This window comes from Corvus cornix, chromosome 3 (assembly GCF_000738735.6).
Source record: "Corvus cornix cornix isolate S_Up_H32 chromosome 3, ASM73873v5, whole genome shotgun sequence".
Classification (NCBI taxonomy): domain Eukaryota; kingdom Metazoa; phylum Chordata; class Aves; order Passeriformes; family Corvidae; genus Corvus; species Corvus cornix.
Window position 1 is genome coordinate 12834037 of NC_047056.1, and position 23393 is coordinate 12857429.

Below are 23393 nucleotides of genomic sequence, written 5' to 3' on the forward strand. Positions count from 1 at the left end.
ATCAGTTGGGCTGTGATGTTTGTTATAAATTCTCACCAGGATGAACAAAGACACAAGGCCATGGGTCAGGAACTCTTGTTCTTTGCTCTGCAGTCATTCAACTCCAGCAACCAGCCCACTATTGAGACTCAAAGGGTGTTGACTAATGAGCCCTCAAATTTGTACAATAGACTTCCACAAGTGGTGGCTAACAAGCCTTTAATTCTGTACTGTACACTTCCATAAGCTCTCAGCTCCTCACAGGAAACGTCTCAGGTTTATTTTGGTGGGAATTGAGAATTCTTAGCCTGGCAAGGTTCCATTCCCTGCAGGCTGTGACAAGCAGATATAAACACATGCCGAAACTGCTGTATGATTCCAAGGCTCACCTCTTGTCTGCAGGACCAGTTTGCCAAGGTTATAAACTTACACATAGGGAAGAGCATGAAATTGCTTTGGTTTTTTACATCACCATTTGAGCAGCTTTGCACGAACATCATCTGCCTTGCCAGTAGAAAAAGCTTTTCCATTAATAGTTACAAAATGAGGGGACTTTTTGAAGCTATGTTGCCAAAAGCAAATGGTTTGAATTTTAATGTGGCTTTGAGTTCAACATTTTTTCCTTCCTCTGTGTGTTAATTTCCACTTATATCCCTAAGGATTTACCATGTATTACAGTACTTTTCACAGGAATTCTCTTCATCTGATTTTAAGCTTTAGGTGGATCCTCTTGTCTGGTCAGCTCATTAACATTAAAGTTTCTGCAGTTTGAAATACAGGAGCAAGAAGGGCCTTAGGCTGCCTAAACCTAGCAATACCCAGCTCCAACAGGGAATAAAGGCAGCATAAGGAAGCTCAGAAGCTCCTGGGAAGCTTGTCCTAGAGGAAGGGCAGAAAACCTCGTGTGGTGTGCAGAGTCCAAGTCATTTCCATTTGCATTTCACAGGTGCCCAGGATGGCATCAGCCCCCAGTTTATGCATGAGCATCTTTCCTCTCTTCTGCCAAGGGCCAGGAGGGAACTGAAGAGTGCAGGGACACAGGGACCTGCTGCCCTCTTAATCCTTTATGCAGAGGGCAGGGAAACCAATGGCTGCAGTGGGAAAATGTGCTCTTCCCCTGGCAAGGCAGGTGCTGTTCCCTTTGAACACGGAGCTGACAGTGCAGCAACAAGCAACAAGTAAATAACCTGCTCCACCCAGCGTCTGCAGCTTGAGATGCAGCACTGGGGAAGACAGAAAAAGGTTTTGCTGTAATCCCTGGCCCTGTCATTCCCTGTCCCTACTCAGAGGGCAGGGGAACAAATGACCTCAAGGTACACAAGGAAGATTACTTGAAATATCTGGCTGCAGCACCAGATCGTGTTCTGAGGAGAAAGATGGATGGGATGTTGACATGATGGGAATAGGACAACCACACACACGCCCACTCTCTGATGAAAGAAAAAAAGCACCTGTCTAGTTTGGCCAACTTCCAATTTTTCCTTCAAAACGTTTCCCTACTGTCATGATGGGACACAAAGGGTTTCTCGTGACATTCTGTAGCACTGTTATTGCTTCCATTCATATACACAAAAAGGTAGAGAAGGTGTTTTTAAAATACTTCTTTGAAAATGTGCTGGTTAAGACTTCATTTTAAATATTAAATTAGTAAAAGCTCTATCAAAGTATTTCCTTCTAATTTAAGGGAACTTCCTCAGCAGAAAACAGTTCTGTACAGACAGTGCAATATGTTCTCCATCCACACACAGGAAAGGTTTTTCCACCTACTCCCCCAGACAGCTTTCACTCCACAAGAGGCAAGAACTGTGCTTCTGTAAGGTTTGCATGAGCTCTGGTAAATGTACTTTAAGCAAACATTTTTATTACCTATGGTAAGTATCCTTCTGTAAGCAAAACCATCATTCCTGTTCCTGTATCATATTTCCACTACAGCGTTGTAGGTCAAACTCACATTTATTTCCTGCACAGTAATACTTTATGTGGATACAGCCTAACTCCTTTGGTTTTGACTTCTAATAGAGGGTGTGGGGAAAAATACAATAGCCCATAGGCAAATTGCATGTTAATTCTGTATTTTTACAGCTGAAATTAAGTTTATTTTTGGAGTAGCAGAAGGGAAGAGGAAAAAAGACCCAGTCAGACTAAGAGAAGCACCACACATGAGCTCATAACACTCAGCCCACAAACACAGGTACAACAGGAGCTTCAGCAAACTCACACCTGTACTAAATAAGGAAAATCAATGTCATTTTTATCAGACATCACCATGCATTGGAAAAAAAATGCACTACTTAGTTTTAAGCAAAACCTTTATTTTAGCTCATAGGCTTGTTTGTATTAAAAACAGTTACTTCAAAATCAAATTCACATAAAATTCAGCATGTAAATGAACTGAAGTTGTCATTGGTCAAGATCAAATTCTGCAAGACAAGGGCTGTGAATGACAAGACAAGGGCTCTGAATGCCATTGGAACAACCTTGAGTGGCAACAGAGAAAACTGGGATTGTCAGCAGGAGCAGCTCCTGCTTTACAGGCTGAGGAATCAAACTGCCCCCTCCTTCAGTCGATTTTTAAACACCAGCTGCACAGCAGGGCCGTTTAATGATTTCTCTATTTCCCATAAATTCACTCAGCAAGGATTGAAAACAGCATCCCAGTTTAATCTGCTGCTTCACAGGAGTGAATTCTCTTGAGTCTTGTTAGAGGCACTGCTATTTTCTGCCAGCAATCAAAGTACTTGTCTTAAAACAATTTCCTTACAACACCAACAATCAAGCTACATTATATACACTTCAATTGTACAATTATCTTCAAAAAATGCCCGTGTACAAAATAGGTTATTTTATTTAAAAAAAAAAAAATCACATGCTAGATTTCAATTACATCAACATTTGAAAATAACTGAAAAAATTGATAAATAACATTCCAATTTATTAGGAACACGCCTGCAAGCAAGTGCAGAAGTATCTGCACTATATTTAATATTCTAATAAGCTTTTTAGGGCAACTTGTGCTATAAACCTCATGTACAAAGTGTGTGAAAAGCTCTTACTTGTGACAATAGAATAAAAGCTAATTAAGTAAGCAAGAGTATTTCAGTAAAATTATTCTACTTATGAAGTAAATACCACAAGGGCATCTCATTTACAGCCAGTTAGACAAAGAACACAGCTAGTGACCAGAACACATACATTAGTTAAAAAGTCAAATATATACAAAAATATATTAGAAAGTGGTTGAGTTTAACCACAGGCTCATGTAAAAAATGTTGTTTTAAATAGCAATAGCAAAAAAATAGCTATTTCTCTATCTGCAACAGTACAAAAGGCAACACCTACATATGAGGTAGCAATGCCAAATTAAAAACAAAAAGAAACCAAAAAACAACAACTTTGGATTGAGGAGCATTTCCTATATTTTCATAGCATATCTGTCAATACAAATATTTAAATGAACACTTTAATTGTTTCAAGAATTAACTACATTAATTTACAAACCCCTTTATTCAATTAACTCTTTTTTTTTTTAATTACTGGAAATTGGTTTAGTTACTGATTTCTCCTGTTTCTAAAAAAGCTGTTGCATTTTCAAACCCAAACACTGTACAGCAAAAACATGGAGGCTTTATTATACACACTTGGTAAACACTATGGTACATTAAGACTTAATTTACAAAGATGAGAAGAAGCCAACTGTGGTCATTTTATCCTTTTGTGCCTAATAGGCAGACACTACACACTTTTGCTACCCCATGTTCAATGCTAGAGGCAAGATGAGGGTTCACTACTCCCTTCCACAGCCACAGCAAGTGTTTGAAGTGTTTCAGCTCTCTCCAGGAGCGTGAGCCACAAGCGTGGCTTCCGTCTCTACGGCCAGGGGCACTGCCAGGCAGCGGCTCAGAGCTCCCCCTGGGCTGTGCTGGAACTGCCTCAACAATGTGGGGTGGGAGAAGGGACAGCTGTGCCCCTTCTCCCAATTCCATCCCTTTGTCCTCCTGCAGGTGCAGGGCAGGAGGGGCCAGCTGAGCCTCTCTGACCAAAAAAATCCCATCAATGAAAAGCCAGGAGGGGAACAACCATCCAGCTGAGCTGTGCCAGTTCTGGCCATGGTGCTGCAGGCCCCTCATGTGGGTCAAATACTCTGCTTCCAGCTCCACTGACCAAAAAGACCCTGCTGCTCCTCCAATTCAGGCAACTAAATTGGACATCTGAAGTTAGATGGTACGAGTAATACCAAAAAATGAACTGGATGGAATTTCAGCATTTATTGTATTAAGAAAATAATATACTTTACATCACAGTGCTTAATTAAATGCAATTAAAAAATGTAAACTCAGAATTCTAGATAAAATTTAGCTTGAAAAATTAGGGCTCGAAGTTTTGAAAATTCACAATTTTTAAAAAATTGAAGTCACAGACAGTCAGTTCACATAACTCACATCCTGACGCTTACTTGTAAGTAACACCTTCAACGCACTCCAATGTTTGGTCGGGTTTTGTTGGTTTTTTTTTAAAAGCCTAAATACCAAATGACCAAGTGCAAAGGTAAGAGGTATCTTTTTCTCTGCAAGGAAACTAACTGTAGCAATAATTTGCAAATGAGGCCTCTGGAGTGCTCTAGTAGATGTAAGGGAATATGCGGTACGGGACACGCTGGCAATACCTCTCCCACGCCAAGCCATACTTTTGCTTACAGTGGTGTTCATCACGAGCCTCTCGATGAACAAGCAAGCAGATGAAATAGATCACGTAGAAATAGGGTAAAATGTGATTAAAACCTGCAAAGGGAGAAAGTCAGCTTAGATACAGGACAAAAATCCAGAGATGGTCGCTATTAACAACATGTTCGAAGCTGGTGACACACACTTGCTCAAGATTAGAGCATTTTATACTCCTAAAGCATCAAATACTCAGCAGGACAGTGCAAAAATTGTGAGACATGTTCACATGCAGATAGGAAAAGACCCAAAACCCCACAAAAAGTAATTCTTAAAATTTAGAGTCATAAAATCTACCAATTTCACTCTCAATGCATGCAAAGCTGGCACAAGTTTTAAGTTCTTTAGTTATCAAAACCAGATTTCCAGTTAAATCTCCGCACCACTGAACTGCCCCACGCAAGGTTTTCTCTACTTTGGCTGCAGACATGAGTCCAGCTTTGGTCAGAGCACACGACTTGACTTGTGGAAGAAGAGACTGGAAACAACCCAGAAATGTGAGATTGCAGCCCAGAAAGCCAACTCTGTTCTGAGCTGCATCAAGAGGAGCGTGGCCAAAGCAGGCCAAGGCAGCTGATTCTGCCCTGCTACTCTGCTCTCCTCAGACCCACCTGAGCACTGTGTCCAGCTCTGGGGTCCCCAGTACAAGGAAAACTGTATTTATTAACAGACACTTTGAAAGATAATTTCATTCTGTGTTTGATGACCTTGTTTTAAATGTATTTCATTTAAAGTCATCACTATATGTGGTAGCCCTTGTCTCCAAGCAAACTCCCACTCTGGGAGAACTTCAGTTAAAAACACACTCACTAGCCTCAAAAATTTAAGGAAAAAGTAATTACCAAGCATGTCCCACTGTTATTGAATGATAAAGTGAGAGAGAGAAAGATGAGTAGCATCTATAGTACGGTATGTGAAACCTGCAGCAAGTTAGAAAGAGTAAAATGGAAGAGAAAGTGTGTTTCATTAGACTTATGACACAGAAATCTGCCATTCAATAGGGTTTACTATCTCAAATAATTGCCACTTGGCATTTCAAACCCAGTCAGATGCCAAAACATAAAAGCATTTTTGCTAAAATCCACTTTAGTCTCAGAAACTTACCACAGGGGAGGGACCATGCTAGAGCCATGATGATGTCACCGAGGTAATTAGGGTGACGAACAAAACCCCACCAACCCGTGACAAGAAGCCCTTTTCCAGTTGCAGTGGGTATAAATTTCAGATCTGTGAACAGAGTATTGTGGTGAATGCAACAATCAAAATATGCATTTAAATACCACAGAGAGCCACTGTACAACAATGGAATGAAAAATGTACTCACTGGCCAACTTGGGATCTGCTGGATTCCGGCGGAAATTGTTTTTCTGAGAGTTTGCACTACGGAATATGTAATACCCAACACCTGAAAAATTAACATGATGTATTTTGCATTTTCAGTATTTTTCAGTTTTCTCTGCTTCAACAAAAGCACTCACATGCCCTTTGCTACTCTTATTCCATCACAGTCTCTTCCTCAGAGATGCAACTGATATTTTCTGGTTCTCAGAGCTCTAGCAAGATAGAGATGCTGTTGGAAACCTGTATTCCATATGCTCCCTCTTGTTACTGACTAACTTTGAAGAGATTTTGGAGAAGCTTTATTTTCCCATCTACCTTTACATCTGTATCTGACAGGTTATTAACGTAACACTGAGTCTGAAATTCACATGAGGTGATGTGCTGCACTTTGTAAGATTACAGCTCTATTTAGCAGCCTAACACCTTGCTACAGCACCTACTCCATAAACTGACCACCCATTTACAAGATCATGGTAACAAAAGAACCAGGCAATGAATTATCTGGGTTTGAAATTCATATCCCACATAATTTTCACACAGCAGCTTAAACTTGCTTTTCCCAAAACTGTATTGAAAAAAGATGATCACAACATACTTTGAATAAAGATGTTATTTAAAAAAAAATAAATAGAAACCCAAGAAAAAACATTAGGCGAAGTTGAAAAAATGATGTTCTATTTCTCAAATATTAAGTTGCATGCCTTCTTATTTTTTCCAATTCTTTGTCATGTCTACAAAACACAAGTGGGTTTTTTAAGGTTTACTATGCAGATAAAAGGGACAAACAAGGCTACGTTGGTGCAAATTTAAGGTTGCCTAAAGATGTGAGACCTTTTCTCAAAGTACTCAGCTTTGATGAAAAGAGATGTTTTCCACTGACATATATAACTGTAGGCATCAGGGAAGGAGATGCAAATAATTACATTTTCCCTAGGTTCAGTAAAGCATAGCAAACAAGGTACTGACTTCTTTTTTATGAGTCACTCAGATTGACTTAAAAAGGCATCTATTAAATTCAAAATGTTAAGTCACTTCTTCAGCTCCAGACAGCACCCACCTAGAGCTGCCTCTCAACAGAACAATTATGTGTTCAGAGTCCCACCTACCCTTCATTTACTAAAATGAGAATTTATTATATTCTTTGTATTTAACAGTAGCCAGACAATGACTGCTGCATCTGAGCTAAAGCTTCACCTCCCATCTCGAAGAAACAAAATCAGAACCATGTTGTAACCAACAGCAACAATAACATTTACTGTAACTTACAGTTCAGAACAGTAATTGCAGCAGCAACAGGCCAAGTAATTGTGATGGGATGACCCACTAAGTAGAAGGCCTGCAGACTGTAGACAAATGGAACCCACACCAAATCTCCAAATGCCAGCATGAATCCAAATCCATCATGGGTAATATCCATTGTAGTCAAAATGGCTTCCTAGAAACAAGGAGGAAGGAATTTTAGCATTTACGAAGCTTCCTTTCCCTAACATTGTCATTAGAAATGGCAACACTTGAACAAGACTGGCACTTACCTCATTCCAAAGAGCATCCACCACATAGAGAAGCTGGAAGCTGTTCACAAGTATCATGGACAGGGATGGCATACTGAGATTGTGGATCTTCATCTCAGCCAAGAGCATTGCCAAGTTTATAACAACCTAGGTCAGAAAAAATTTTACTTAAAAATTTACTTAGAAAAGATCCCTTTTTTTTCTATTACACTACAGGACATTTTAATACAGGTATTTTTGACGAATGTTTAAGTTTTAAAAAATAATCCCTTATTTCACAACTCAGTTTGCAACTAATCACAGTTCTGAAGCACTATTACCTCAACATATGAATACTCTGAGAAGGGTTTTCATTTGCCACAAAACAAATGAGCTAGAAATTTCCTTCAAGTGAATAAAAACAGTCATTAAAAATCTAACAATATGGAATTATTTTTCTGTACTCATTTATAAGTATATATACAGTATTTACGAATACATATATCTCCTTAATATCAATTATATGTATACGTGTGTGTAAAAAAATCCCTCTGTGTAATATTTAAGCAAATAAAATAACTAAGATTACTGACTCACCCAGCCAATTAATCCTGGACGCAACTCACAGAAGTATTTGAGGTCAAAACTGCCAATCCGAGGGTTTAATTCATGTCCAGTAAAGAAATCATAAATAAAATACCCTGCAGGTAAGACACAACCTCTGTTAGCAATACTCTTCCTTTTATCTGCCACTACAATTCTCCCCATAAATAAGATCCCACTTTCCACTTATGTTCTCTCATTACAAATTTTAAAAAGCCTTCAGATTGGAAAAAAAAAATTTTTGAAGAGTATTTGCAAAATACAAAACAAAATCTACAGAGTTTGTATTTTAAGATGCCCTAATATTTTATTTATTAGGAGGACTAACCACTTTAGAAGTTCTCCCTGACACTTGTTCCTTCTTTATTTTCAGCCTTATACTGAAGCTCACATCACTGTGTCTATGAACATGAACATCTGGCATTAATTAATTTTACATTTCCTCCTATTTCATTGCTTTTGTCTGGGAGAAAGAATTCCCTTTAGCTGTGACAACTACCCATCCTTCAAAAAAGGTGGACAAGAAGGAAAATACCATGCCCTGACTTCATGGTATCTGGGATTGAGTTTGCAAAAAACAACCACTTCACAGAGCAATTACAGAATGCTACTATGCCACTTACAGAGACTAGAACTTTTTTAAAAAGGACAATTTATGATAATTTGCAATTTCTCTTCACACATATAACATGCTGGACTAACAATGTAACTAAGGATATCTGAACATTTCAGTACACAAAATGGTCTGTCCATAAGCTCTCTTTCTTAGTCACCCTATGGTCACTTTAAAAAGCAGTTTGATATTTAATGCTAACACACTTCTCAATCTCTCTTTTGTCCTACAAAACCGTCTGTATATAATTGATACTTCCTAGGCAGGCAGTCTCATGACTGAATGAAAATCTCTTTTGAAAACTCCATTCAGCTAACTAGATTTAAAAGCACACAGCAAGATGCAAGTTTAGGAATGCTCTTTAATTTCAAGTCCTGTAGCTGACTTCCCACTGCCAAAACATCTACATTCTTCTGTTTCTCCTTCCATTCCCAGCTGTTTCAAAGCTGCACTGGCAGAGGCACAATGAACCAACCTACACCAAGCCTCTTAGACAGAAGCTGAAAACTGAGAAGAAGGAACTGTCCTCTCACCTCTAAGGGACTAGACCAGCCAAGACATGATTCTATAACTATTCCAGAAAATCCAAGTAACATTTTAAACATCTTACAGTATCAGAGTGAGACCAAAAATATGCCATTTAACTTGCAACATTACTTTGGTAGAAAGTAAAAGTCACAGTATTATAATAACCAAACCTAAATCTAGCCTTTAATTTGTAAAAATGGAACTAGAGCAAACAACTGGAAAGAAATTATCCAGAATGTTCTAACTCACCAGAATTTCCACCTGGTGCTAGTTCTTCCTCAGGTGCTTTCAGGGATCGAACATACAGATAAATGCTCAGTGCCAAAGAAAAAGCTGCAGCTGAGACTGCAAACTGCATGAAGTGATCATACAAATAATGAAGCTCAAATTGAAAGTATAGCAAAACTCCAATAGCTGCAGCAGTCAAAATAAAAGCATAAAACCCTAAAGGATGTAGAAGAAAGACATATTAGTCAAAATAAAAAAAAACAATTTATGGTTCTAGTAGGACCTACCTAATCCAACCCTTCCCGCGTTTTTACTTCTTCCAGTATTTCTCCATATTCCAGTAACATTTTAGACATCCCGTGGTTCAAACTTCTGGGGCACAGCAATTTAACCAAGAGACTCTAAGCCCTGAAACTGTGCTCACCAAAACGACAAGAGGCAGGAACATTCTGAATGCTTCTCCATTTTTTATGACATAGGATCTAATTTCAGATTTTAGTGGGAAAATGGACACTGACACTACTAATGGATAATGATAGCACGTTACAAAATCTTATCTGTGGGACAGCTGAGGCAACCATATGCTTATCCTTGAATTATCTTCATATATACCTTGATACAGATAGCAGTAATTAAAGTATTAAAATAACTCATCAAGTCAAAACTTGAACACAAAAACTTCTGCATACTTTGAGAGTATAAAATCATGCAGAATGGACTGATGCCCAAAAAGGAGCAGGCAGTTCTCTGCTGCTGTCAGCTAAGGACCTTCTACTGATCCCTTCACAGGTCACAGGGGTTGAGGTTAGAAGGAACCTCCAGAGATCTGTTCTAGTTCAGATGGAAGCTCCTGTATTTCATTTATTGCCCATTGCCTCCTGTCCTGTCACTGTCATCTACCTTTCCTCAAGAAGGGTTTTAAATTTGCTTTGAAAATTAGTCTTTGAAGCACTAAGATGATGGCTTTTTTTTTAATAATGCAAATGTTGTAGCTTATGTCCTCCCTTTATCAGAATGCAGGAAGAATTGCAGCACTATGGCACAACTAAAGACAAAAGTCCAAAACCAAGAAAGCTGTGAGACAGCCTCAATGAGACTCACTTTTGCAGAATGCAATTCCCCTGGTTTCTATCATTTACAGCCCTGTTCCAACTTTAAAATGGTGCCTCTTACCAGACTACGACAAAATTTGGCATTTTTAATACAGTATTTGGATTCCACTACCTCCAGACAGTGTTCTTGAACTAATGAAATAGGTAGTCTGGAGCACCTACAAGGCACTAAAGTACATTTTCCTGTTTAAGCCAGAAAAAGCAGGACTGCTGATGTATGTTAAACACTTAGACCTGGATAAGAAGCTTGTCTTATTCATAGGCACTGAAATCAGTTCTAATTAAGGACTCAGAACCGTTCTTTGACATGCAGGAAGAAGAACATCTTAAATCAGTTACAACATACTTCTTATCAGTCTGTAAATCAGAGACATCCAAGATGATCGAGACACGAGGTAAGATCCCTTCAGATCACTCCTCCTGCACAGTCCTTGTTACCTGAGCATCACCAACTTTTTCAATAGACAAGTCCCTGTTTAGCAATTATGCAAGGCATGTGACAGGAGTCACCAGTCACAGCTGGATACAGCTCAGGTGCCCTGTACAGTGTAACTCTTGCTCTGGGGGCACTTAGTTCCTGATGATTACTAACCATCTTTCTCCAAGAAAAGGTTCATCCTATTTTATCCAAGATTTACAACAGATACACTCCCTGGTCAAACTGTATCTTTCATCACTCGTATTTCATGGCGCTGAGCACAGCAAATCACACAATGGAATCAATTTTAGAATAACCAAGTGCAACATGCTTACCATTTATCCGGTACTGCAGTTTCCTTCCATTTGAAAGGGGCAGGCCTTCTACAACCTGGGAAGAATAAAACATCAGTGTTCAACAAAGTATTTTCTGTGGGCCCTTCAGGGGAGAAAAACGAAGCACAGCTCTGTCAGAAAGACATTCAGTCAAAGCAACCAGCTGGACACACACAGACCTGAAGCTCATGCACTGTTCTAAAAAGCATACTCTGGACAGCAACAGACTAACAGTTTCAAATAAAAACATTTCAAAAATAAATCTCTTTCAAACCAGCCTGAAGAAAGCAGAACTGCTCCAATCACTGTAAACATGCACAGCAATACAACATCACTGAAGGATCTACTTAAGAGTGTCCTTGCAGAATCTGCCAGTAACCCTCAGGTCACAAAAGGGGGAAAGAGAGCCCTTGCCTGATATACACATGGCTAGAATGGTTTATAGCTTCCCAAAATGCTGCAAACCCATAAGAAACCAAGTATCAAAATAGCTTGTGAATTTAAAAGTCAGATACCTAAAATTCTTCTAGAATTCCATCAAGCTAAGTTTATCCACACTTTCATCTGATTACCTACTGCCTTCTCTACTGAAAGGCTCTGAAATGCAAAAATTATTAACCAGCTGTGCTGTTTTAAGCTTACAGAAATGCAGCATCCATATTCCAGTTTATGATGAAAAACTTATTAAATTACTTACAAATTCACTGCATTGAGAACATACCCCACCTTCCAGTCTAACACACAGTTTAATTGCCCATAAGGACCCAAATGCTCCCAACAGCCTACCTTTCCAATTGGCAGCAAGTAAAACACAGCTTGAAGGAAAAACCACAGAAGAAAGACACCAAACACCCTCCACTCCCAAAGACTCTCAAGTGCTGGCAGAGGAGGGAAGTTCAGAAGACTCGGGTCATCTTGTTTGCACATCAACAGCAAGTAGAATACAGTAGCAGGCAGGAGAAATATCAGCATGAAGGTCCCTGTAAACAGACACGTTTAGAAGGTGAGCACAGAAAATAAAACAACCTAGTTTCAATCCCATTAAAAAAGCTCAATATTAACTTCAGTATCAAAGAAGAGGTTGTCATTATCTGCTCCTGAACAAGAGAGCAGCTGTCCCATAGTCATTTAACATGACACTGAGACATACTTCTCACTGCCATACAAGGTCATCTACTGCAGGATCACACCCATTGTGTCCCTGGTCAAAAAACCACCTAAAGAATACTTTACTGTCAAGTTTCAAGCACTCAAGTTTTGAAAGTGTAAAAACTTTGCTGGTTATCCTTAAATTTAATCTAGAAATATTTAAATCTCACTGTGCAAGGGATGGCACAAGATCTTCTTATGTATTGCACATAAGAACCAAGCTCAATAAAGGTTCTTTGACTGCCACCAAATCACGTGAAACACGACCATATTACTTTGAATTCTGCAGCCAAGGTCCAAAAATGGAAAAGCAGTCCTTGACATGGCAATGTGGTCAGTAAGTAGAAACCCACAAAATAGTACTAAATTTCAACTATTAAGACAACTTGCACACATACCAATTCTTCCCCCAAACTCCAGCTCCTTTGTTTTTGATGGTACTTTCTCAATTGGTTTTACTGCCACAAAAGTCTTTTTCTCTGAAAAGATCTCTTCTGTTTTCTTGTCATCTTTCCTTGAACGCAGGCTGTACTGCTCAAGCACACGCTTGATTTCCAAGTCTGGTTTTAACTTTTGCTGTTAATGAATAAAAATAATTTACTAAAAAGTTTCCAAGTGATTTTACTTTTAGTCCAAAATTTTATATTTCAGAGGACATTACTCACTATAAAACACCAATATACAGTATCTTCTACTTCTATACAGTATACTTCTTTATCCATTCATATAAAGAGACTGCTAAAACCAGTCACTGTAACCAATTAGGCCATGATTACAGATCAGCAGCAGTTCCAGTACACATCATCCATTGCCACCCTCCTCCCTTCCCTTCTGCCATACACCTGGGCATTAGCTAACAAGCAGGACTAAGGCAAAAAAAAAAACCAAATCACTTTCTCTGTAGCAAACTTACTTAACCTCTAAGTTTTATGTTGCCTTCTATTTCTGCTTGATCATTGTATTGCCCTTTTCTAGGCACTTCTGAGAGAGCCAAGCTAGGAACGTGACAAAACGCTAAGAGCAAATTCCATGTTCCTACCTCCAAGATGATGCAGGATGTGTCATTTTTTTCTGTACTTTCAGGTTCACCATTGTACCTTTTGGTGTTATTCTCACTCGGTTTCTGGTTAAAAGAAGAAACACAGTTTAAGCTTTCTGAAATTAACAGCCGCATCAAGAGCAAGTATATAATGAATAATTAAGAACATTAGCTAGTTTTTTGTCCACTGCAGCTGCTCTGGTTCTCTCCACAGCAATACAAGTGGGTTCAACACCCAAAGTATGGATAGTTTCAGCTCACAAACAGGAGAAACAAATTAATTTAAGGAAAAGGTTGGGTTTTTTTAATAAATAGTGAAATTATGAGAATACAGCTTCCAAGTTATTTTAACTCATCATTAGCAGCTGCCAAGTACAAAATACATGTCTATTTAGTAATGCCACTAAACAAACAGATGAAATTTCAGTGTCCTATATATGGCACTATTCTGTAGAACTGAAAGTTCAGTTTTCCATTAAATATCTTTGAAGAAATAAATTCTCTTGTAAAAATTCTTCTCTTGAGTCGAGTTTAAACAACTCTGGGATTTCAACTAAAGTTTTGTTGAAGAGAACCTGGTCTTTCCAATCATACAACAGCCAACAGATCAATCCTACTCCTCAGACAGAAGCCAGGACAAAAGCACCAGAGATATTTTACCCTGTTAACCCAAAAGGTTAAAAGTACAAAAAGTAAATGGTATCTGCTGGCTAAAAAAACTACTTAAAACCAGCTTATGATCCACAGGCAGTGGATCACACAACTCAAGAGTGGCTCACTGCAAAACAAACCCCACAGCTGTTTCAGAGCAAAAGATTAGCAATTTACTACACCTACCTAGCTGGTTTACATTAATCTGGTTTAGTTTAGCTGAAACCTAACTAAAACCTGTCCATTTTCAATAGATCAGCAGAATGCATTTCCAGTTCAAGGGTCTGTCTCAGACAAGTGAGAAGCCATCTCAAGGGCACAAGAGGCAGAAGAAACGCTGTCTCTTCATAGAGAAACATCAACTCTTCTTCTCCTCACTTACAAATCACCAGAACCATTTTTAGTGCTTCATCTTCACAAAAATGATACGAACAAATCTAATAAATTTCAGCTAAACACCAGATATTGGTAAACTTAAAAAGCTTTACAGGTTAGTTTTTATAATGAAACCAGTTTTGCAATATTATCCATCAGCAAGGCCACATTTAAATATTCCACACTGCATGTTTTCCACTACTATTGTAATGAACTGTATATGATAACAGAACTCATTTTATTTCAAATCCTAATACCTGCCTGCTATGTTCCAATCACCACATCTAAAGGTAAACTAACTTCCTTTGCCCCATTTCACAGGTGGAAGGTAATGGCTAACAATGACTCCAGCATTAAAATATAAAAAAATCTGTGTTTGTTTGGATTCTGAGAAGTTTGCAGTATCACCAAATTCAAATGGAACTTTATAGCCTTGGTTTACCTCTCAAGAATTTCCTCAAACTCTGCAAGCTAGAAACCCTATTTCTAAAGAAAAAAATGGCAGTTCGGAGATACACTTTTGCAGGTAATTATGCTGTCCAGGGAACACAAACTGCAGCTGGCTTTTACAATGATAAACCCAGTACACATAACACTAATCTTTCACAAATAGCAAAAGTTTCTTTTAATAAAAATCCAGCAAATCCACACCCAAAAAACCAACCAACAAGTAAAACTAATACCACTAGAGCTAAGCTGGTCTCCTGCAAGGTTTTCTTTTTGTCATCTTTGTGTTCTCTGCTTTGGGAAGCAGAACGACGTCTGCCCTTTGCTGGCCGACCAGGGGACCGAGAGCGAGATCGAGATCTGCTGCTACTTCTTCTGGAGGGGGAACTTGAAGAAGACTGGCTCTTCCTGTGCTTGAATGATGACTGTGACTAAAAGAAAGATGGAAAGAAAGCAAAATCTTATCTATGTCCCAAAGAACAATTTTAGAAACATGGGGGTTTTTTTGTGCTGAGGATTCTGGCATGCAGTTCTATAGATCTGTCTGGTATTTCCTTTACTGATGCTCTACAAAGCCTGTTAAGAAAGAGCAACTGCAGAATACTCATTTTGCTGGCAATTCCCAAAAAATCCTGTTCCAATTCCAACTGCTGCTGACAATTCCTGTTGAAGCTACAGAAATCAGGCTATGGGTGTAAGCTACCAGAGTGAGCACCAAGCTGTTTAAGCACACCACCCTCACGATCCTGTGCATAGGGAATTGAGAACTGTCTCATAAGCCCCCAGAGACTGCTCTCACTTCCACTACTCAGCTTTATTAATGCATTTGACATAGCAAGGTTCATCATCTGTGTGAGGCAGCAGAGAGCAAATCAACACTAGAAAAACCCAAATCAGCCCAATCGTTTCATTATACGCGGTAACTAATTTCATAAACGACTCCAAAAGCGCTGTTTGATTTCTCTGTGAAGTCTACAATGCTCATTTTCCCATGTAAAATTTCCACAATGCAACTTCTATAATGCATAAATGTTTCATGACAAAGAAAGGCATTTTCCCAGCTTAAGTCTGCTAACCTGCAAGCAGAAGTAACACGTTAAAAAGTCTTGAAGCAGTGAAAACAGTTGCCTACCTCAAGGCAGAAACATTTTGGTCCCAAAACAGAAGGCCAGCTACTGGGCATGGACACTGCCACCAAGAAGTGACATTACAGTTCACATAAAGACACAAGCTGGCTTTGAACCTATGCAGGTTTCAGAACAGGCCACAGAAATGAACTACAGCGAACATTCAAACAGGGTTTTTCCTCCTGCTTTATTCAACTGAAACTTCTATGAAGTTTTAAAGGCCTTTATTAGTAACAAAAAATGAAATAATAAAGATATTAGGAAGGAATGTGCTTATATGACATGAACCTTTCTCAAGGGTTTGTAATTGTCATAAACACAGAAAAATACCTCATGAAGCCTCTGAGGACCTAAAACAATAAAAGCTATTTGCAGATGTTCAAGTATATGCTTGAAGGGCATGCACTGTTTATATTTACAGTGACACTCAACTACATCTTCCCATTTGTTTTCAAATTTTCTTATTTAGACATGGAAAACCATCAAATTAATATCAGCCCACTGATTACTACCTTCGTAAGGTACCCCAAACAATTTTTCATGAAAAATCATGCTATAGAGTTCCTGCATGATCAGACTTGGTTTTCCTCAAAAATATTACATTTTTTCAACATAAACAAATAAAATAACCATGATACTTTAAAGATGGGGTCATTCTGAACTTCTGCTTGAGGTGCTACATAGGAAGAAGCTTTTATTTCGCACCAATTCCTTGAAGACACAGTTAATAAAAACTTGTAAAATGACTACCCAGTCACAAGTTGTACTTTCAGCTACAGCATAAAATCAGTATAATCTTCCTTTAAAAGTACCGATAATTAAATACAGGTGTACTCACCCTGATATCACTTTCTTTCAGTGCAAGTTCAGTTCCATCTTTGTACTTAACAGTATAAAGATGAGCAACATCATCATAACTGGTCACTTGTACTTCATAGTACAGGACACTTCCTGGCCAACGGCCCATCACCACCTCGCCATCAGCAAACTTCCGGCTTGGCATTTTCCAAACAGAATCCCTAGAAAATAAATCAGTCAGTCCACATGACAGCTACACATTAGGCTTCATTTTCCCCTACTCTCTGTATCATGTAACTGAAAAAGGGACACTTAAACAACTCTCCACTTTGAACACGGGAAAGGCTGTGTGATAAGAAAACAGCAGTGATCTCTTTTCCAAATCAACAGCAGACAGAAGAAATAGTCTTAAAATAGAGCGAATATTGAAGTTGCGCGTTCTGGAAAAACATTCAGATGTGTTAGGCTGGTACTGAACTATGATATACAATCTTCATCATGCAGCAAAGCACACCTTTGACCAAAATTACATCATGAAGCTCATCTTATCTAGCGGGAAATACGAATTACACGGTATTTAAGTGTCCTCTAACCCTCTTTTCCTGTGGTTCTACAGAAATGAATGAAGTCATGATTTCTAAACGTTAAATTTAAACATCCCCAATATCTTTAACACTTACAGCCCCATTACACACTTTCCTCAGTTTATTATGCCAAACACTCAAAAGTTAGGAAACCTCAGAATTTGGACTCCTGTCTGGGTTTAATACTTTCTCTTTTCTACCTATTTAGCACAAGGGGCATAATGACTTTTCCAGGGGTCCGTGGGAAAACAAAGCACAGCATCAGAGCAATCACAAATCAACCTGAAAAACTAAATTCTATCCCCCTATCTGCACCATCAGGTTTTCACTTGATATTAACAAAACGTGGTGTAAGTGACTACTACCCTTGGTTCACCACACCAGGTGCTAGAAAAAAGCACAACTACAACTTCCGAGAAAGCTGTTTTTAAATGCAAAGTCCTGTAGAATTGTTTGTAAAGTGCTTTGTGTTATGTCATTGCCTTCTGAAAACAGATATCCAAAGTAGAATATACTTTAAATCTCAATGTTTCAAGTGAGACTACCTTAAAAGTCTAAGGCAAAATACACACTAACACATGTACTGGCACCATGTGTACAACAAACACAGAACTTAGAGTGGATGGCAGGGACAAGGACAAGACAGAAACCACAAAATGTTGGTATCAAAGCATTTTAACTTGTTTGCTTTATAAATAAGATGTGAAGCTGCACAAACTAAGGGGAACACAAGGCTAACTAGATAATCATTATATATTAACTAATCTACAGTGAAAAGTTAAGATTCTTGGGGAAAAAATACTGTTAATATTCAATCACTGACCTTCATCACACACTGGGGGATGGGGCTCAGTGAGGTTTTACAATCAACATCCATTCTGGTATTTTCTGATGCTGCTGCTGTTAAATTTTACACCTGTGTCGCTTTCCAAGTCAAAAAACAAAAAAACTCAACAGAATTCCCTCATATAGATTTTACTATTTATACTCCAAACTGCTTGAGAACAGAAACATCTGACCATCTCCTTTGCGGTATAAGATTTGAAGGAGAAAAAAAAAAAGGTTTTATAATTTGGTTTCACTGACACTTGCCAGTTAGAAAAATCATGAGTTCTAGTCTGCGCTTGTAGGCACGTGCTATTCCAGCTCTTCTGCCTTCTAACTAGTGTTTCTTGTCTCTGTCTTATTCCTGCTGAATTCCCACTCCTTCATCTTTCTTTTATCCCAGTCAGCTTAACCCCTGCAAATTCATACCCTGTTTCTTATGACTTCCCTATTTTCATTTCAAATTCTCCACTCTCTCCTTACCCCCTGCTGTCTTGGATTCTTTGTGGATTTTTCTGCCTTTTCTACCAAACCAGTTCCTCTTTGCCACCTCTGCTTAAGTCTGATCTCAATCCCCATCTCTATCTCCTTGCCCAGTTTTCTCACCCAAAAGACAGTTCTTCAGGACATCCATGTCTACGACTGCTCTTTCCCAGCCTCTTGCAGCTGCAGCTTCTTCCTGCTCTTCCATAAATAGTCTGAACACCGGAGCTCCACTGAGTGCACTCAGAGCTGTCACCAGATGTCATAACCTGATACATGACTTCATTTCCCCTCTGCTGCTGTACTTCCTACACCCCAGCCAACTGTTTCTTCTCTTGACCTGCAGCACCTCAGGCACCATCTGTAAACTTGGAGCCTGACCAGGACACAGCTGGTGGACCCTCAGACAAACTTGTGAAAAGCAGAATCTTTGGAGGGTAAATCCTTTTCAAAAAGGGTAACATCTTTTCATGAAGTTGTTACTAAGGACACCTACACTGCTATTTACAATTTACAGCAACCACTTCAGAATTTAGATACAATTTCATAGGGATAATAAAATGCTATTCTCTGCCAGATTTCAAAACCCAGCAGTTTTGTATGCAAACAAAGACAGTCCAAAGAACAGGTAACTTGTTGATTTAATTCTTGTGAAAGGCAGAAAGACCTTCCCCTCCTCCAACCTTGTTCTTAAAAGGAGCTGAAATTAGTTCTAGAAAATTGAAAAGTGTGGTTGAAGGACCTGTAGCTAAATCATGTAACGTAATTCAGCCTGAGATAGAGATCACCCATATGAAATTCCAAAATAATAAATAAGCAAGTGGAAATATCTTCTGACTCAAAAGTAATGAGCAGTCTTATTAATGAGACAACTTATGTATTTTTTCAATTCTTTTCCTTAAATATCACAGCTTAATAATAAGCTCAAACATTCAAATAAGTAAATATAACTTCTTAAGCTATCAAAAACAACCACTCTGTTCTGCACCCCAGTGCCTCCTGTGAGGGAGGTTTGCAATCCTCATTCCTTATATCCCACTTCAAAAAGCTGCACCTTTTAAAGGCAGCATTCATCTGATCAGATAACAAACACGATTACTGACATTGAGAGATAAAAAGACAGGAAGCCTTTCCAAAAAAAATACAGTTTAGAGATTACATTTTTAATTTACTGCTCTTTCAAGCCCTACACACCCCTGATAATTTTCATGGTATCAGCTGGCATCAGCCTAATATTCCCAGAAGTTTTGCACAAACTTTTGAATTCACAGGGTTTCAAAATATGAATCCAAAGAAAATGATTCCATATGATGAACCTGCACTGTACAGACACCTGATTGCAAGTTTAGTCACTTACTCAGGAGATGCAATTTGTGTTTTCTGAACCATTACTGTTTTCCTTTAGGAAACCAGAGTCTAAGAGAATGGATCAAAAGGATCCTAGCCTATACCAAGCCAAGCCAATTAATGCAAATCTCCCTGGAGCTTAAAAGTTGGTAAAGAATAAATGATTCTGCTGACTCAAACAAGAATGAAATAATTAAAAAGAAACTTGGGTGAGAAACATATTGCCCCATGAATGCATTTCTGGTCTTCTTAATGACTCTTTCACTAGATATGTGGGAACATATTACACTGTGGAGAAAGTGATGGCTGTTAGCTTGTAGCCACAGGGAGATCATACCCCACCAGCAGAAGCTGGGTACACAGTTTTAAGAATAAATAAACACTAAACAAGTTTTCCCTCTTGGAAGAGCAAAGCTCACACACACTCAGTGATGCCACTTACTAATTCTGACATCTCACCACTGAGGAGGGAGCCAGGTGAATGCAAGAAGAAAGGCAGGAAAATAAAGAAAACACTGACAGTCAAAGCTAACAATACACGGAAAGTTCCTACTGAATTCACCAAAGAGACTGAGCTGTGCAGGACCTTTTCAGCAACACCATTACTCTCTCCACATTTCTAGCTCTTCACCTTCAGAACGGTGAAGGCCTATCCCTGCCCAAGCCAACTTAACTTCACCACTAAAAACAAGCACAAATAAGCCCCGAGGTAAAAACAACAACGCATCAACCCTTGGGCTGGGAATCGAGGATCTTCCCTTTAAAGAGGCCTTCTGCCGGAAACACCCCGAGCGGAGGTGTTCAGCAGGAACCTGAACTCCCCAGGCAGGACCCGAGAGCGGCGGGGCGGCGTTGACAGGAAGGGCCCCACGTGCCGGCGGAGGCCCGGCCCCTCGGCCCCGCCCCGCCCGCGGCCCGGGCCTGGCGCGGGGCCTCCGCCGCGGGGGAAGGGAGGGGCCGCACCGCCCCTCGGCGGCGTATTCCCGCTCGGGAGCCCGGCGCGGCGGAGCCGAACAAAGCGGCGGCGCTCGGCCCCGCCACCTCCGGCGCCCCAAGCGAGGGGCCCGCGCCGCCCGTCCGCCCGCTGGGAGCGAGGCCCGAGCGCCGGCCGCGCCGATCGGCCGGAGCGCTTCCCGCCCGGAAAGCCTCCAAGGAAAAAGCTGGGGGGAGGGGAGGGGGTGGGAGGTGGGAGTATCCCGGCCCGCGCGCGCCGCCGTTCCCGTTACCTGGAGCCCGCCCGCGCCGGGCCGGGCCGGAGGCGGTTCCGCGGAGCGGCGGGAGCGGGGCCCGGGCGCGCGGCGCTCTCCGCTGAGGGGAACAACCGCCCGCCGAGCGACGGTTACGGCCGCGCGCACGGCCCCGCCCCGTCCCCCGCCCGCCAACCGCGCCCCTCGGCCGGGACGCGCCGTTTGAATCGCGGGGGTGGCCGCGCGCCATTGGCTGCCCCGGCGATGGCGCGGTCCGCCCGCCCCGCCCCGCCCCGCCCCGCCCCGCCCCGCGGCGCGCGCCCGGCCCCGCCCCGCCCCGCCCCGCCCCGCCGGGAGGGGAGGGGGGAGAGCGCGCGCACTCGGCTCCCCCCCGCCCCCCCCGCCCCTCACGGAGGGTGATGGCGGGAAGGGAGGGCGGGGGAGGCAGAGCGGGGCGGAAAGGTCGCTGTCGTGGCGATGGGGGCAGGCTCGGACCGCCTGCGCCGCCCAGGCCCCGCCGCCCGTGGTGAACAAAACCGAGGGTTTTGTTTACGGAGCGCTCGAGGCGCTGAAGGCGGCTTTGGGGGCGGCGAGACCGCGAGTACTCCTAACGCTGGCCGAACAACAACCTGTGTTCCCTCCGGCCTTGCGCCTCCAGCGCTCAACAGTGACAAAATGTGGTAAAAATGCAGAAAACAACATCCCCTCTCGCTCAAAAAGAAAAATAAAAAAGGGCAAAAAAAGCGGAGGTGCCGAGGAAGCTAGTGCTACACTGACCGAACAGCAGGCTGTGCTCCCTCCAGCACCAAACGAAGCCAAAATGTGCTAAAAATGCGATAATAACGCACTGAAAACACCCGACTCTCTCCAAAAGAAAAATAAGAACGGGCAAAAAAGCAGAGGCGGCTTTTGAGGCGGTGAGACCACAGGCGCTGCTGCACTGACAGAACAACAGGCTGTGCTCCCCTCCAGCCCTGCACCTCAAGCACCCAACAAAGCCCAAGTTTGGGAAAAATACGGTAATAAAAGTGCAGTAAAAGCACACCCATGCTCTCCAAAACAAAAATTGTAAAAGGGGGCTAAAAAGCAGCAGCCTGTCGTGTGGTTACCCCTGTACTTTTGGGGCAACTTTTCCAGAAAGGCCATTTGAGTTCCTGGCCAGATTTTGAAATCAGGAAGTCCAAGCAATACTTGAGCAGGCAGAAGCAAAATGGGTTGTGAAAAAGTTAACAAATCGTCCTTAACATTGAGGTTTAGTGTTCAAATAAATTGTTTCCAGTGTTGGGATCTTAAAAGGGGTGAAGTGCTTTAAGAGTAGAATACAGACATGCTTGTGTTCATACAATCTTTATGGACCTCCCAAATTTTCTAAATTTGGCTAACAAGTGATACTCTGTCCTAATAAAGCTTCCTCCATGAAGGAAAATTCCCTAAAAACAAAATCACCATTGTCCCATACAGAAAACTGCCAGGGCCATGCAGACACAGCAAAAATCTCAGATAAAAAAGAACCCTGAAACTACAGCAACATCACCATAAAAAAAAATTAATAAAAAAAGAAAACCAAAAAACCACAGCCAAAAATGAACAGAGGTAAACAGGCCCCATGGTAGCCATGATATTAACTTGTCTGAGTCTTAATTGCTATATTTGGGAGTTTGGTTTTGTTGGTGGTGGTTTGTTTGTATTGGGGTTTAAGTTTCTAACTATAATGTTTGAATTAAGAGTATGGCAAGCTTTTTTCCTCTAAGCAATTGCAGGAAATGAAATTCCTGGGTGAATTATTAAAAAATATATATTTTACTATTTATTCTTCTTGTTTTACCCTTGATTTTTTAAATTTTCACAAGCAATTCTTTTAAAATCGCATTTTGTATCTCCCCTATTTTCGTACCACAGAGGTCCAGTTGTAGTTTGTCATGCAGTCATTGTATTTTTCGCTACATGATGCAGCTAAAGATGTCTAAAGGAGTTTAAAAGTTACTCAGACCAGAGTCATGTGTAGGCATAGATTTT

General features: G+C 40.7%; 1 protein-coding gene across 3 annotated transcripts; it reads right to left on the minus strand.

Annotated features, from left to right (window-relative positions):
* Positions 1–2270: 2270 nt before the first annotated feature.
* Positions 2271–21473, minus strand: LBR (lamin B receptor). 3 transcript variants are annotated; one of them, XM_039569094.1, is made up of 14 exons: positions 21417–21473; positions 16992–17172; positions 15263–15457; positions 13554–13637; positions 12913–13090; positions 12152–12345; positions 11366–11420; positions 9522–9716; positions 8126–8229; positions 7571–7696; positions 7305–7473; positions 6022–6102; positions 5802–5924; positions 2271–4757 (listed from the first exon to the last, which is right to left on the minus strand). In XM_039569094.1, the coding sequence occupies exons 2-14, from the start codon at positions 17154–17156 to the stop codon at positions 4597–4599; spliced, it is 1830 nt and encodes a 609-aa protein (XP_039425028.1). In that variant the 5' UTR covers positions 17157–17172; positions 21417–21473; the 3' UTR covers positions 2271–4596. The 3 variants fall into 3 exon arrangements, with proteins under 3 accessions (XP_039425028.1, XP_010391769.2, XP_010391770.2); XM_010393467.4 differs by lacking the exon at positions 21417–21473 and adding an exon at positions 18967–20961 and having other exon boundaries at positions 15266–15457; XM_010393468.4 differs by lacking the exon at positions 21417–21473 and adding an exon at positions 18967–19794.
* Between the last annotated feature and the right edge of the window lie 1920 nt (positions 21474–23393).